This window comes from Ammospiza caudacuta, chromosome 5 (assembly GCF_027887145.1).
Source record: "Ammospiza caudacuta isolate bAmmCau1 chromosome 5, bAmmCau1.pri, whole genome shotgun sequence".
NCBI lineage: Eukaryota > Metazoa > Chordata > Aves > Passeriformes > Passerellidae > Ammospiza > Ammospiza caudacuta.
Genome location: NC_080597.1, coordinates 2,130,299 through 2,142,596, shown reverse-complemented (window position 1 = coordinate 2,142,596; position 12,298 = coordinate 2,130,299). Strand labels below are relative to the sequence as shown.

General features: G+C 46.9%; 1 protein-coding gene across 3 annotated transcripts in view; it reads left to right on the top strand.

Moving 5' to 3' along the window:
• The first annotated feature begins 3,573 nt into the window (after positions 1-3,573).
• The window catches only part of PDE3A (phosphodiesterase 3A), a 204,042-nt gene continuing 195,317 nt past the window's right edge, over positions 3,574-12,298 (top strand). For 2 of the 3 annotated variants that reach the window (XM_058805102.1, XM_058805101.1), the window contains exon 1: positions 3,574-3,642. In XM_058805102.1, coding sequence (XP_058661085.1) covers positions 3,577-3,642 — 66 coding nt within the window. In that variant the 5' untranslated portion in view covers positions 3,574-3,576. The remainder of the gene's footprint in view (positions 3,643-12,298) is intronic. The other variant, XM_058805100.1, reaches the window with a different exon arrangement.

Here is a 12,298-nt window from a genome sequence, read left to right as displayed (position 1 = left end):
ACATACTGTTTAAGGAGTAGCTGTCAGCTGTAGACAGCCTAATCCAGTGGAATCAATCATGAATGAAATAACACAAATACATACACTCCTGCCTTTCCCCTTCTTTCTGTGTGTCCCTGCACAGGAAATCTCCTCAATCGTCATTATTTCTCATCTTCCGTGCAATTCATGTTCTCTTTGGCTCATCACCCACCATGCCTTCCCACCTGGCAGTGATTTTGATGGAGACTCTAAAATTAAATTGCTGCTGGTTTTTTATGAAAGATCTTCACAACTTAGGTGCCTGAAACACCCTTAGATAATAGATGAATAACTGACAATTACACTGTTTCATTCAGAAACATGCAGAATTAGTATTTTTATCAAATCCCACGTGGCAGAGGCCACAGCAAAGTTCATCTTCCCATGTACTGATCAATACATGAGAATTTGTGCCTTGACTTTTTGAGCCTTGACTTTCATCATGCTACCTAATGCAGGATGTGAGAATGGATATACCAGGAAAAAGGACTCTTAATTTGACTTTCTTGTGTCAACTTCAGTGCAGAAAGTGGCAGATGCCTTGGGGAGGTCTGGTCTGTTTCATGTGAGACTGGAAAGAACCTAAAATGTGTCCAGCCAAAAAAAAAAAAAAAAAAAAAAAAAAAAAGCTGCTGCTTTTAATATAAACAGAACAGAATAATTAATGTTTTAGCTTAAGGAATTAAAAGAATATAGTCAATTATCTGCTTTGATCTATGTATTATAATTCTAAATGGGGTGGCAGCAAAAACATTAAGGTAGGGGGTGTTTATTCCTCTAGTCCTTTTTGTTTTCATTATTTTATTTAACGTGTCAATATTTCTGGTATCAGGAAGTATAAGTGTAAAGTATTAGGTCAAAAGTCTGATCTATCTGATTTGCAACTGCTGTATGTGTGCTATCCAGTGTTGCAATATCCATTTATTTGCATTTTGTTCTGATGAATCTAGACTTAGAAACACCTGGAAGCTGCATATTTTTATTTTTAAAAAATAGTAGTAAAGAGTAATGTAATTACTGGGAGGTTGATGTTTAGGGTAGATGGAACCAGCTATGTTTTTCTAGATGTGCATGGCAACCTGCTGATTGCTGTCTCACCAGAATAAACTCCAAACCTTTCCAGCTGTTCTTAATCTGGCCCCTTAACCTTTAAAAAAACCAGAGGCTTTCCATTCCTCGGAGCCAAACTTTGCTAACAATATCTAGGTTGTTTTTAAACCAAGCTTCAAACATAAAAATGACTAATAAATCCATATTCCATAATAGTTAGGCTGGAAAACTATTATTTTAAGACAGACTCAGTTTTTATGACCCTTTCTAATAAAAATCCCAAGTATGCTTCACTAATGCTACCATTTCAGACACCCAGATCCCGGATGATAGGCATGCTATCCAGATAGATGCACCAATAAATATGTAAAGGCTATAAATCTGTCTCAAATTAGTGATTTGTAGATGTGCAAGGGGGGAAGGAGGGCTGGGAAATTCTGTTTTCTAATCCTTTCGTTTCCTGACTCTTAATGCTCTGTCACTTCACAGCTGGTGATTGTATTTTTCCACGCTTTGTATTAAATGCTAAATACATTACTCCAGGCACTTCGGGGTTTTGCACAGACTTTGTCCGCACCTGATTCCACTCGTGTGAAGGCCAATTTTGGGCAGCCCAGGGGCAGGGCCAGATTGCCCTGAGAGCAGAGAGCGAGGCAGGTTTTGAGGAAGGAAACAGCGGCTTTTGGATGGAGCTACAGCCTGGAAACCCAGAACGCTTCGGAGCCCGCTGGCTTTGGGATTCCAGCTCGGGCTTCCTATTAAAACAACAACACAACCCGTAATAATCACTCATAAACATCCATCTTCCTGACTCTTTTACGGCCTCGTAATTGCCCCGACCCTGACAGGCGGATTTATGCCCTGGCTGCCAGCGCCCGGTGCCGGGGAGCTCCGCCGGGGCAGGGCCGGGCTGCCCTTCCCCAGGAGCCGCTCCGGCGGCTTTGGGAGCGGCAAAGCCCCCGGGCTTCCCCTCAGCCTCCTTGGTTATCGCCTCCAGCAGCCCGCTCCGCTGCTGGGCTTTGAGAAGGTCCCGCTGGCTCGGAGCAGGTTTGCTCCGGGGCTCTGGGCAGCCTCCCTCCTCTCCCGGCCGGGGGCAGCGCTTTTCCCGTGTCAGGCTCAAGCACTATCCCCGCAGTGCTCAGGAGGGATATCCTCTCCTTGTCGCTCGTCTTTTTCTCCTCCCTAGCAGGCTTACGTTCAAGTTTCTCCCGCAGGTCTCTCTCTCGCCCTCCCGGCAGGACCTCGCAACTTCTGCCGCGGTTCCGCTGGCCTTTTATTTGCTTTTTTTTTTTAAGCCCTGTACTTTATTATTTTTTTTTCTCCCTGTCATTTCTCATACCCCGCAATCCACAACGACCTGGAGGCCCCTTCCCCCTTCCCGCGGGGCACGGGCCGGACCCTCGGGCGGGCAGCGCTGGTCCGCCCCCGCCGGGAGCGCCTGCAAGGCAAAGGATGGCCTAGAAATTAAGCAGCACTTCCGAGGTGGTCCATCTGCCTCTCCCCCTGCCCATTTCCTTACACCGCTTACGATCTCTCCGTGTCTCTCCCAGTCCTGTACTTTCAAAAAGACATTTTAATTTACCGCCCCAAGCCCGCGGAGAGGCGCGGCGCTCTCCGGCCCCCCGTGCCTCGGAGGGGGCGGGCGGGGGGCGCTCCGCAGGAAATGCCGGCGCTGCCGCGGCGGGGAGCGCCCCCGGCCCGCCGCCCCCCGGCCACCGAGCGCAGACCGCGGGGTCCCTCCCGGACCCTGCCCGGCTGCGAACAACCGCGGGGCGCGCAGGGGAGCCCACCGAGCCCATGGAGGAGCGGAGCCCGGCGGCAGCGGCGGAGCGAGGGGCGCCCGCCCGGACCGCGCCGCCGCCGCGGGAGCCCCGGCGCCGCCGGAAACTTTGCTCGGCGCTGAGCGGCGGCTCCCTCTCGGCGCTGCCGGCCCCGGCGGTGAGGCTGGCGCGGGGGGAGCGGCGCTGGGGCCGGGTGCCGCCCGGCGCGGTGCCCCTGTGCCCGGCCGGCGCCTCCTCGGGCGCGGGGCGCTGCCCGGTGCGGGGCGGCGTGCGGCCGCGGGCGGCGGCGCTGCTGCTGCTGCTGCTGCTGCTGCTGGCCGCCTGCTGCGGGGGGGAAGCGGTGGCGCAGACGGCGCTGGCGGCGGGGGAGGAGGAGGAGGAGGATCACTTGCTCTCCCTCGCCGCCACGGGGGTGGTGCTGAGCTGCCTGGCCGCCGTGACATGGCTGGTGCTGAAGCTGAGGCAGGGCGTCCTCATGCTCGCCGTGACTAGCGCGGCCAAGACCACGTCCCTCGTCGCCTTGGAGAGGGTCCCGGCGTCCTGGCGGCCCTACCTGGCCTACCTGCTGGGGCTGCTGGGCATCCTTCTGGCCGGCTACGCCGACCGGCTCTGGCCCCCGCGGCGGGCCGCCCCGCTGGCCGAGCCTCCCGCCGCCCCCCCGGCCGCGGACGAAGCCCCGGTGCTCAGGCGGCGGCGGCGGTCCAGCTCCATGATCTCCCCCGAGATGTCGGGCGGCGGCGGCAACAAGACCCACCGGAGGACCTCGCTGCCCTGCATCCCCCGGGAGCAGGTAGGGCTGCGGGGAGACGGATTCCAAACTTTGCCGGGGGTCCCGGCGGCGGCAGAGGAGCCGCTCCTGGCCGGGGAGGCCGCGCACGGTGCCGGCTTTGCCCGGCTCGGCGCGGAGAGCCCCGGGACGCCTCGGGACGGGGCCGGGGCAAGCCGGGCTGAAGCCGGGCTCTCCGGACCAGGCAGAGGGCTCGGGGTGTGCTTTTCCCTTACAGCTGTGGCCGGCGCCGGCTTTTGCTAAAGCTGGCAGAGGGAGGGCTGGGGTGGACGGTGCCTGCTGGGCTCCCGGAGCCGGTGAGAACCTTCCCCGAACGCAGCCCTCGGGTTCCCCAGCATCACTTAGGAACCCCGCTGTTTCAAAGCTGTAGTTTCCTAGAAAGGTACCTCAGCCTTTTAAAACTTGCTTTAAGCTCGAAAGGGGTGTGTGCGTGTGTGAGCCGAGCAGCTCGGCTGTCCGCGGTGGTAGAAGTCCCTTATCGGGGCGGTAGCCCAGGCTCGTCTTTGCACTTTGCTTCCCCAGCGCTGTTCCCGTGCTGTAATCAATAGCTCCGGCTCTGCCCTGGCTGTGGGAACCGGTGCGAGGCACACGCGATTTATCTCAACTTTGTTTCCTCTGCGAAGCTGTGATTGGAATGGCTGAGTGAGAACTTCATTACCAGAGATGCGTTCGTTTCAATGCACACCTCAAAAAAGCTGGAGGAAGAAGCAATCAGGCACCGGTATCTTTACTGCACAGCTGTGTAGAGAGCCCTGACACGGACACAAAGTGGGCTTGGTTCTGCGCTTGAAGGGTTTTTCGGTTGTTTTGAGATTTAAGATTGCCCCACAAAAATATCACTTGACACTTGGATGTCTTGAAAGTCAGCGCAACTCCTGCTAAGCAGTGGAAAGGGAAACCTGGGGGGAAAATAAGTATCAAACTGTGTTAGGTTTTCTTTTTCAACTAGTGTTGAAAAGGATTCTGTGCTCTGTGATCAAGTGAAGCGTGTTGTCATACACCTAAGGTTTTCTTTCAGGTAGCTTGCTGGATAAGCAGCAAAGTATTTTCCAAGTAATGGCTATATCTAACTATATGGTGTGGGTGGCTGGTTTGTTTCTGGAAATCGTTTGATTACATCCCTTTGTGGTTGGTATTGACATTTCTTAGAAGAGGGCCTGACAACCTTACATACTTGAGACTTGTTTTACAACAAACGTACTTATTTATTTAACAGTTTTGTTTAGGTAAAGTAAATATTTACCACAGACAAATACAGTGTGAAAAAGTAGAAAACTGACCGAGTTCTGACTTTAGCAGGAACTGAGAGGCAATGGTGTAAGAGTAATTTGTAAGTACAATAAGGCACAAAATTAAAACTGTTTATGCTTACTTGGGGAAGCTAGGCATTTCTGGTGGTTTCTTACATCATTTGTAAGGTCTTAAACATGTTTTCCACTTGCTTTCACACTTCCAATAAATGCAGCCTTTTAGTTAACATCTCTAAATGTAGTCATTTGGAGACAGGACTCAGTGACCTTGGTCCTTGTCTTCTCTCATGGAGGAGCTTCAAATCTCCTGCATGTACCAGAAGGTGGGACTGGTGATGGATATAACAAGGTAGACTCCTTTTCCCTCCCTGCTGGTGCATTAACTGGGGACAGTGCCCCGAGCAATTCCCACCTCCAGGCTGTGGAGCTGGCCGGGAGTTATCTGCAACTGTTCCGTTCACCCGCTGCAGGATTTTGGCAAATTCCTCTTCCTTTTGTTCTCACTCACTATTAATCAATAGTGAGATCTGGTATTGCTTGTGTCTCTGTGTGATTAGAAATGGATGATAACTTTGGAGTTTGGGGAGACTTTCTGCGTTTATTTTTTTTTTTTAAGCACAATGTGGCTGTGTGTATGTGAACTTCTCTCCCTAAAAACTGTTCTCTTAAATAAATGCTAGTGTGAGTGAAAAATGGAAAAGTTGAAACAAAGCTCTGTAAGGACCTTGAAGAAATGATGGGAGAGTGGGACTCTCTTATAGCAAACACAGTTTATGTTTATAGCAAAAATCAACTCCCTGTAGACTTAAAGAGATTATAGGTAAATGTTTTTCTTTAGGACAGTTTTTAAATATAACATGTTAAAAATAGACATGAGGGCTTTGAAAGAAAACCAGGCCTTCTCTTGCCCCCCTGTTTTTAAAAAACATCCTCTGAATGTTTCTGGTCCTGTTTGTACATCTGCGAGCTGCCAATAGTTTTCATCAGGAAATAGATCCACTTTATTGCTTTGAAACACGTACTTGAATTTAGTGAGTAACATTAAGCAAAGTTTTAGTGATCTTTCCCATCAACTCCCGTGTAACTTTCCTATTGCTGAGCACTTAATTGAGCTTTTGTTTTTCCAGAATTCAATTCCCTTCATATTCAACTCTTTCTGTTAATACGAGATTCTATGAAAGTTGGAATTTCTGAATTTTTCTTATTTAGTCACACATCTCAATTTTAACCTGAATTCTTCTCTACTAGAATTTGAAGGTGAATCTACGTGGCATTGTAAAGGACAGTACCAGGAATTGCAAACTGACAACATGGATATTGTGTTAACACACCTTATGTTAGCATCTTATCACTTCCAAAAAGAATTTGAAAAGAAAAACTTTCATTAAAAATGCCACCATCCAGAGTTCAAATGATACCATGATGCAACCTTATCTTGTTGTTGCTAGAAGTGCTCTTTCCCATTTTCAGTTCTGTGCTTTTTGTGGTTGCTTTTTGTATATGATCTTTCTCTTTCCCAACTCTGGCCAAGTCTTTGGATTACAAGCTTCCAGCCTGGTGTGAGTGTGGCTCTCATTGAGGAGTGTGTGCCTCATCTTGCTCCCAGCTGAGTCTTGTCTGCCTGTGATTTCATCAAGGCTGCTCCTTGAGGGCTCACTCAGCCAGATTTGAAAGCGGATGCAGAGCAAAATTGTGAATGGATGGATAAGACAGGGAGTGAGTGAATGAAGAAATGCCTTTTTTTTTTTCAGTAAATCCAAAAGCACCACCAAGAAGATGGCTTTTGGAGTTTTTCCCCAGGTTTTTGCAAACATTTTTATCTCCTCCTGAAAGTGCAGAGAGGAGGTTGGTGGGGATAGGGAGGGGAGCAGAAATGTGTTCTATGTGTTGTTTTTTCCCATTAAAATATTATAATGCCCATGTGCTCTGAGGCTTGTGCCTCTGATGATGTGTTAATCTCAACGTGCAGCAGTCCAAAGGGATGATTTTGCCTTGGTGGGTAGAATGCTGCTCAGGAGATTGTAGCTGGGCAAATCTAAACCATGCTGAACACTCCTGATTTTGCTTTCAAGCTTTGCTTGTTTTGTTTAGGGAAGCTTTTGGCTACCTTGGATTTATTACAAGTATGTGTTATTTGCAGCTGCTGCAAATAGTTTGATTTGCTTTTGCAGGATTTTTTTTTTTTTTTTTACCTTAGTCAGGAGACGGTAGGGGTACAGCACACAGTCTGAAGGATTTTCTGGTTCCCCAACTAGAGGGTGACACAGCCCTGTGTGAGAGATGGTGCTGAGTCCTGGTGGAGGAGCTTCTCCCATGTCCCCAGCTGCCAGGCCAGCTGCTCCATGTACAAACTCCTGCCCATGCGCTCTTCTTCCAAAGGTAGACAGGTTTTCTGCCCATTTTCCTTATGTATTTCTCTTTTGCTTTTATTTCTGTTTTCTTTATGTATTTCTATTCTGGGCAGCAGGAGAAGAAGAAAGCTCTTTGCGTTCCCGAGGGACATCTGAGGGTCGATCATTTATTTTCTGTTGCTTTGAGACTTGTTTTATTCTGCTGCGTCTTTCCCATCCCTTTTCTCCTTATTTTTTCAGGCTGGTAACTTGGTGCCAGCCTCGTCTACCTTCCTTCAGCAGCAGCAGTAGGTTTTTTTCTCAATTGACTGTTTTTCATGGGGTTCTGGGTGGTAACCCTGCCTGTTCCCAGCCCTAGCCTGGGAAAGTTGTGTGCAGGACTGTTGTTATCACTGCCTGTCTGTGGAGTTGAGAAGACAATCCTGTAACAGTTCACATGGCCAAAGATATCTCTGCAGTGATAAGATCTAAGAAACAGTGGAGAAAAAGAAATACATTTGTCAGTTTTCCTTTTTTGTTTCCAAGGGAAAAATTAAAGCTTTATCTCTTCTCATTGTTTGATAGTGACAGCTTTGGTAGTGCCAGGAATATGTTGCTTCTTCCCCTTTGCTGGTTCTTCCTCATTTTACCTAAAAAAGTAGAGAAATGTTCCTTAAATTAAAAACAATTTTTATTAATACAGATCCTGTGCTCTGGCTTGAAAATGGGAGCGATCGGGGTGCAAATAGAGAAATTTAAAATTTTAGAGGGGACTGGCAGATTGAATTTAGCTACTGAACTTTGTGTCTATTAGACATGTGAGGTTTTATATACCATGTACCTCCTCCTAATAGGGTTTATTGAGCTGTAATTACTCCGATAAGATTTAATGGCATTGCCATTCAGGTCACTAACAACTAAGGAATACTGAGGAATTATGTCATCTGGTGACTTGCTGAAACACAACCATGTAAAATATTAAAGAAAGGCTCCAGGAAAAATCACCCAGGGATTCCAGACGTAATGCTTTATTTTCTTTTGCATGGCTTCATTTACGCAAACCTGCTCCACTTGGTTTTTTTAATTTCTCTCTCAGCCTCACAAAAATGTTAAAACTGCTGCTGAAACTCTCACCAAGGGCTTAGAATCTATTTTTGTCAATTGGTTAAATCAAGAAATGTATATTATGGTATATTGGCTAAAAAGTAAAGTACAGTAGTGACTTTCTGCTCTTTCTGCCTGAAGTGTGAAAATGCAAGGCTGGGGAACTGAAAGAAATCCTGTGTACTCTGGGTTGTCATGTTAATTAAATAAACAGCCAGAACAGTGACCCTGTGTATGAAATGTGTTTTGAGAAGCTTGTTGGGGGTTGGAGGGGAAAAACAGTGACACATGATGTTTTGGACGTTAACTGTGACATTTGTATGAATTTCTCCTAATCTGCTGTTAGTGTTCTTGCATTCCTACACTTTTTTGTGGGAGACTGAGTGTTGCAAACAGAAGGAATAGTGCTGGGGCTTTTTTCTTTAAAAAGTAATATAAAGAAATAACCTCAGCCTGGAAGTGAAAAGGTTTGCTGAGTTTGGTGGTGCAAACCACAGGGCTTGGAATGGGGTGAACTGACTGCCTCCTGAACTATTTGAGAATGAAAGGAACACTGCTGCAAGTAAAACTTTGAGGCAGTTGCTGTGATTTACCCAGGCAATCTGATGGAAGATGTACAGCTTGTAGCATATCCCTTCGCAGATAAGGAAAGAAATGTACAGATTCAGATAACAAAGTGGAAGCTGTGTTTTACTTTGTGCAGGGATTTAAAATTTTTTTTCCTCTGCTTGGTTTTGAAGAAGTTTTTTATCAATTACCAAGCACTTTCCTGAAAGTCTCTTCTGTGTTAGTCAGGGTGACACCTCTCATTTGGACTATGTAGTTTTTCAGGTTTCAGGAGGAAGGTGGTGGGGTTGGTTTTCTTTTTTTATTTTTTTCCCTTGGGTTTTTTTTTTTAGTTGGTTGTCTGTTTTTTTTGTTTGTGTGTGTGTTTGTGGGGTTTTGTTGCTTTTTGTTTGTTCATGGAGTTTTTTGTGTTCAAGTTGTCTCGCTCTAAGTCCTGCAGCAAGTTTTGCTTTAAGCCCTGCTCCAAGTGGTAGCATCAATTCTTTATATTGTGAGTAATAAAAAAAATATCATGAAATGCAACATCTGTTTGGGTTTTAAGTTGTGAGTGGAATATCAGCTCTTTTCCTTCCGAGCTGCTTTTGGAGATTCACTGGGGTTGCAGGGAGAGGATGTGCTCTACCCCTTTGTCAAGCTCTGGCTTCTTTAATTTATTTATTTATTTTATTTATTTTTTATGAAGGCTTTGAGCTGCTTTTGGAGATTCGCTGGGGCTGGGGGGAGAGGATGTGCTCTACCCCTTTGTCAAGCTCTGGCTTCTATTATTTATTTATTTATTTATTTATTTATTTATAATGAAGGGTTTGGGCCGCTTTTCTTCTCCCTGTGTGTGTGTGTGTGCCTGTCATTGTCGCGAGTCCCTCGTGGCGCTGGTGATGACGATGGATGATGGTGGTGATGATGGTGGTGCTGGTGATGAAGGCGGCTCCGGTCGCTCCCGCGGCGGGCGGGCGGTGCCGGCGCTGGCGGGCGCGGCCCCCTAGAGGGCACGAGAGCCAAGCCGGGCACGGAGCATCATCCACAAAATCTGTCCGTGGTCCTTAACTCAGCCCGTGCCGGATCTACCCCGCCGCTGCAGAACGTCCTGACTCTGTGTAGCATTTATAAATGGAACTGGAAATGCCACCTGAAAAGCAGGATGTCCCCCTGTCCTCTGCCCTGCCGAGGCCACAGCTGGGGCTCGCTGTCCCATTCTGGGCTCCTCAGAGCAAGAAGGACAAGGAACTGCTGGGGAAAGTTCAGCACGGGGCTGTGGGGATGATGAGGGGACTGCAGCATCTCTCCTGGGAGGAAAGGCTGGGAAAGCTCGGCCTGTTTAGCCTGGAGAAAAGATGATTGAGAGGGATCTTATCAGTGCATCCAGATGTCTGAAGGGTGAGTGACAAGAGCCCAGTGCCAGAGTAGGGGGCACAAACTGAAACACAGCCAGCTCCACCTGAACGTGAGCCAAAAGCACTGAGCACTGGAACAGGCTGCCCAGAGAGGCTGGGGAACCTCCTCTGGGGAGATTCAAACCTGCCTGGCCACCACCTGTGTCTCCTGCTCTGGGTGAGCCTGCCTGAGCAGAAGGGTTGGACTAGAAGATCTCCAGAGGTGCCTTCCAAGCCCAGCCTGTCTGTGATTCTGTGTGATGTGCTGATGGGACGGATGGTCCTTCACTGCTGTTGAACATGGATGGATGGACGGATGGATGGATGTTTTCATAGTGCCACCTCAAGGGCTGCTGAGGAGAAGGGAAAATATGGGGCACAGGGAAGATACTGGTAGTTATAAGAGTTTGGTCAGTGAAATGGCATTGTTCGTTATTGAACCTGTCAAGAAAAGGATTTTGTGTCAGCTGGCCACTGGAAATGTGCTGGTCACTGAAAAGGTTTTGTGTGTGGGAGGTTTTAAAATGAAATTGGGTTAGTGAAGGTATGGTATGGACTGGTGTATCAAGTTTTGGTCAGACATACAGAACCATTAGGATCCACAGATAGCCCAAACTTCTGAGCCTCATCTAAGAAGGGACTGAAATTGTACATAAAACCAGATCTGACTGAGGGGTATTGATGAGGTTTGCCTAAAAATGGAAGAAATCTGGAAAACAAACCAAAACAAACCCATCTCCAGACCTCAAAACAAACTCCCCCCAAACCTCCAAACAAATTCCCCCCAAACCTTTTCTTTTTAAGCTGCTATGAAGAAGTCTGATTGTGTGAGACAGACACTGATCATGAAAAACAAGTGCGTGCCACAAGGTATGGATGAAGCTCTTCCAGCTTAGACATTTGTATTTATTAGTTATTGAAATGTGTGAAGTTGCTGATGCCAGACAGTTTGAGGATTAGAAAAACTGTTTGTTTTTTTTTTAAATCTGATACTAGTTAGGAAGAAAGCTCCCATTTGCTCACTCTCTGCTTTAGTGACTGTACTGCTTTATCTGGACCTATCACTGCACAACTCTCTGTACTTTTACTGCAATTAACTACTGAAAAAAAATTAGGGAGAAGATATTTATGAGCATCAATACAATTAAAGGCTCTCCTCCTGCCCCTGAAGAAGGCTGGAAAATTACAAAACCTCCACATATCAGAAATAGCTCAGAGCATAGCTGACGCTTCCTTGGCTAACACCCCCAATCCACCAGTAAAATATGTGGGGTTAAAGTGGTTTATATTACTTTTGTATTTTGTAGGTTGCTGGAGTTGGCTTTGTTTGGTACTAAGATTTATGCTTTGGTTTGAATTTTAAAGTAAAATAAAATTACATTCTGCGTCATTTTGTTGTTTTTTGGTTTTTTTTTACTGAGATTTTTGTCTGCCTAACTCTGTAGGAGTGGTGCTTTTCAAATATTCTCATGATGCTTTTTCTGATGGTTGCTGAAGTCTTGAGGCACTCCCTGCTGACTCTTTAAAAAAAGCAACTCTTCCTCTCAGACTGGTTGGTCCTCTTAGAAATATCTCAGCTTCATTAAAAGCTGTGGGAAATATAAATTTGATGATGCCTGCTGAAAAACTATTGCTGTGTTTTGAGGATCAAGTCACTGAGGGTTGCTGGGTGGTTTTTTTGTTTTGAAAAAGCTTCTTGTTCCTGGTTGCCTTTGAGTAAATCATAATACTGTAGGGGATCAGTTATAACTGAGCTTCAGAACTGAACATTACTTATTCTGAGCAGCATCCTTCTGACTGATTTCTCAGTAAATTTGTCCATATAAGCACAGCTGTGAAATGAATTCCAGACAGGGAAAGAATGGAGTATTTGAGTGGTGAAGGTTAATTGTTTTTTGAACTATTGCACTCCCAGCAGGTTGATGATACCTTGCTGGCATCTCTGTGTGCTGGAGCTGCTGCCAGGCATCAACAATAACCTAAATTGCTCCTCACCCTGGACTACAGATACTTTGAGTCTCTTCCACTTTTACTGTAT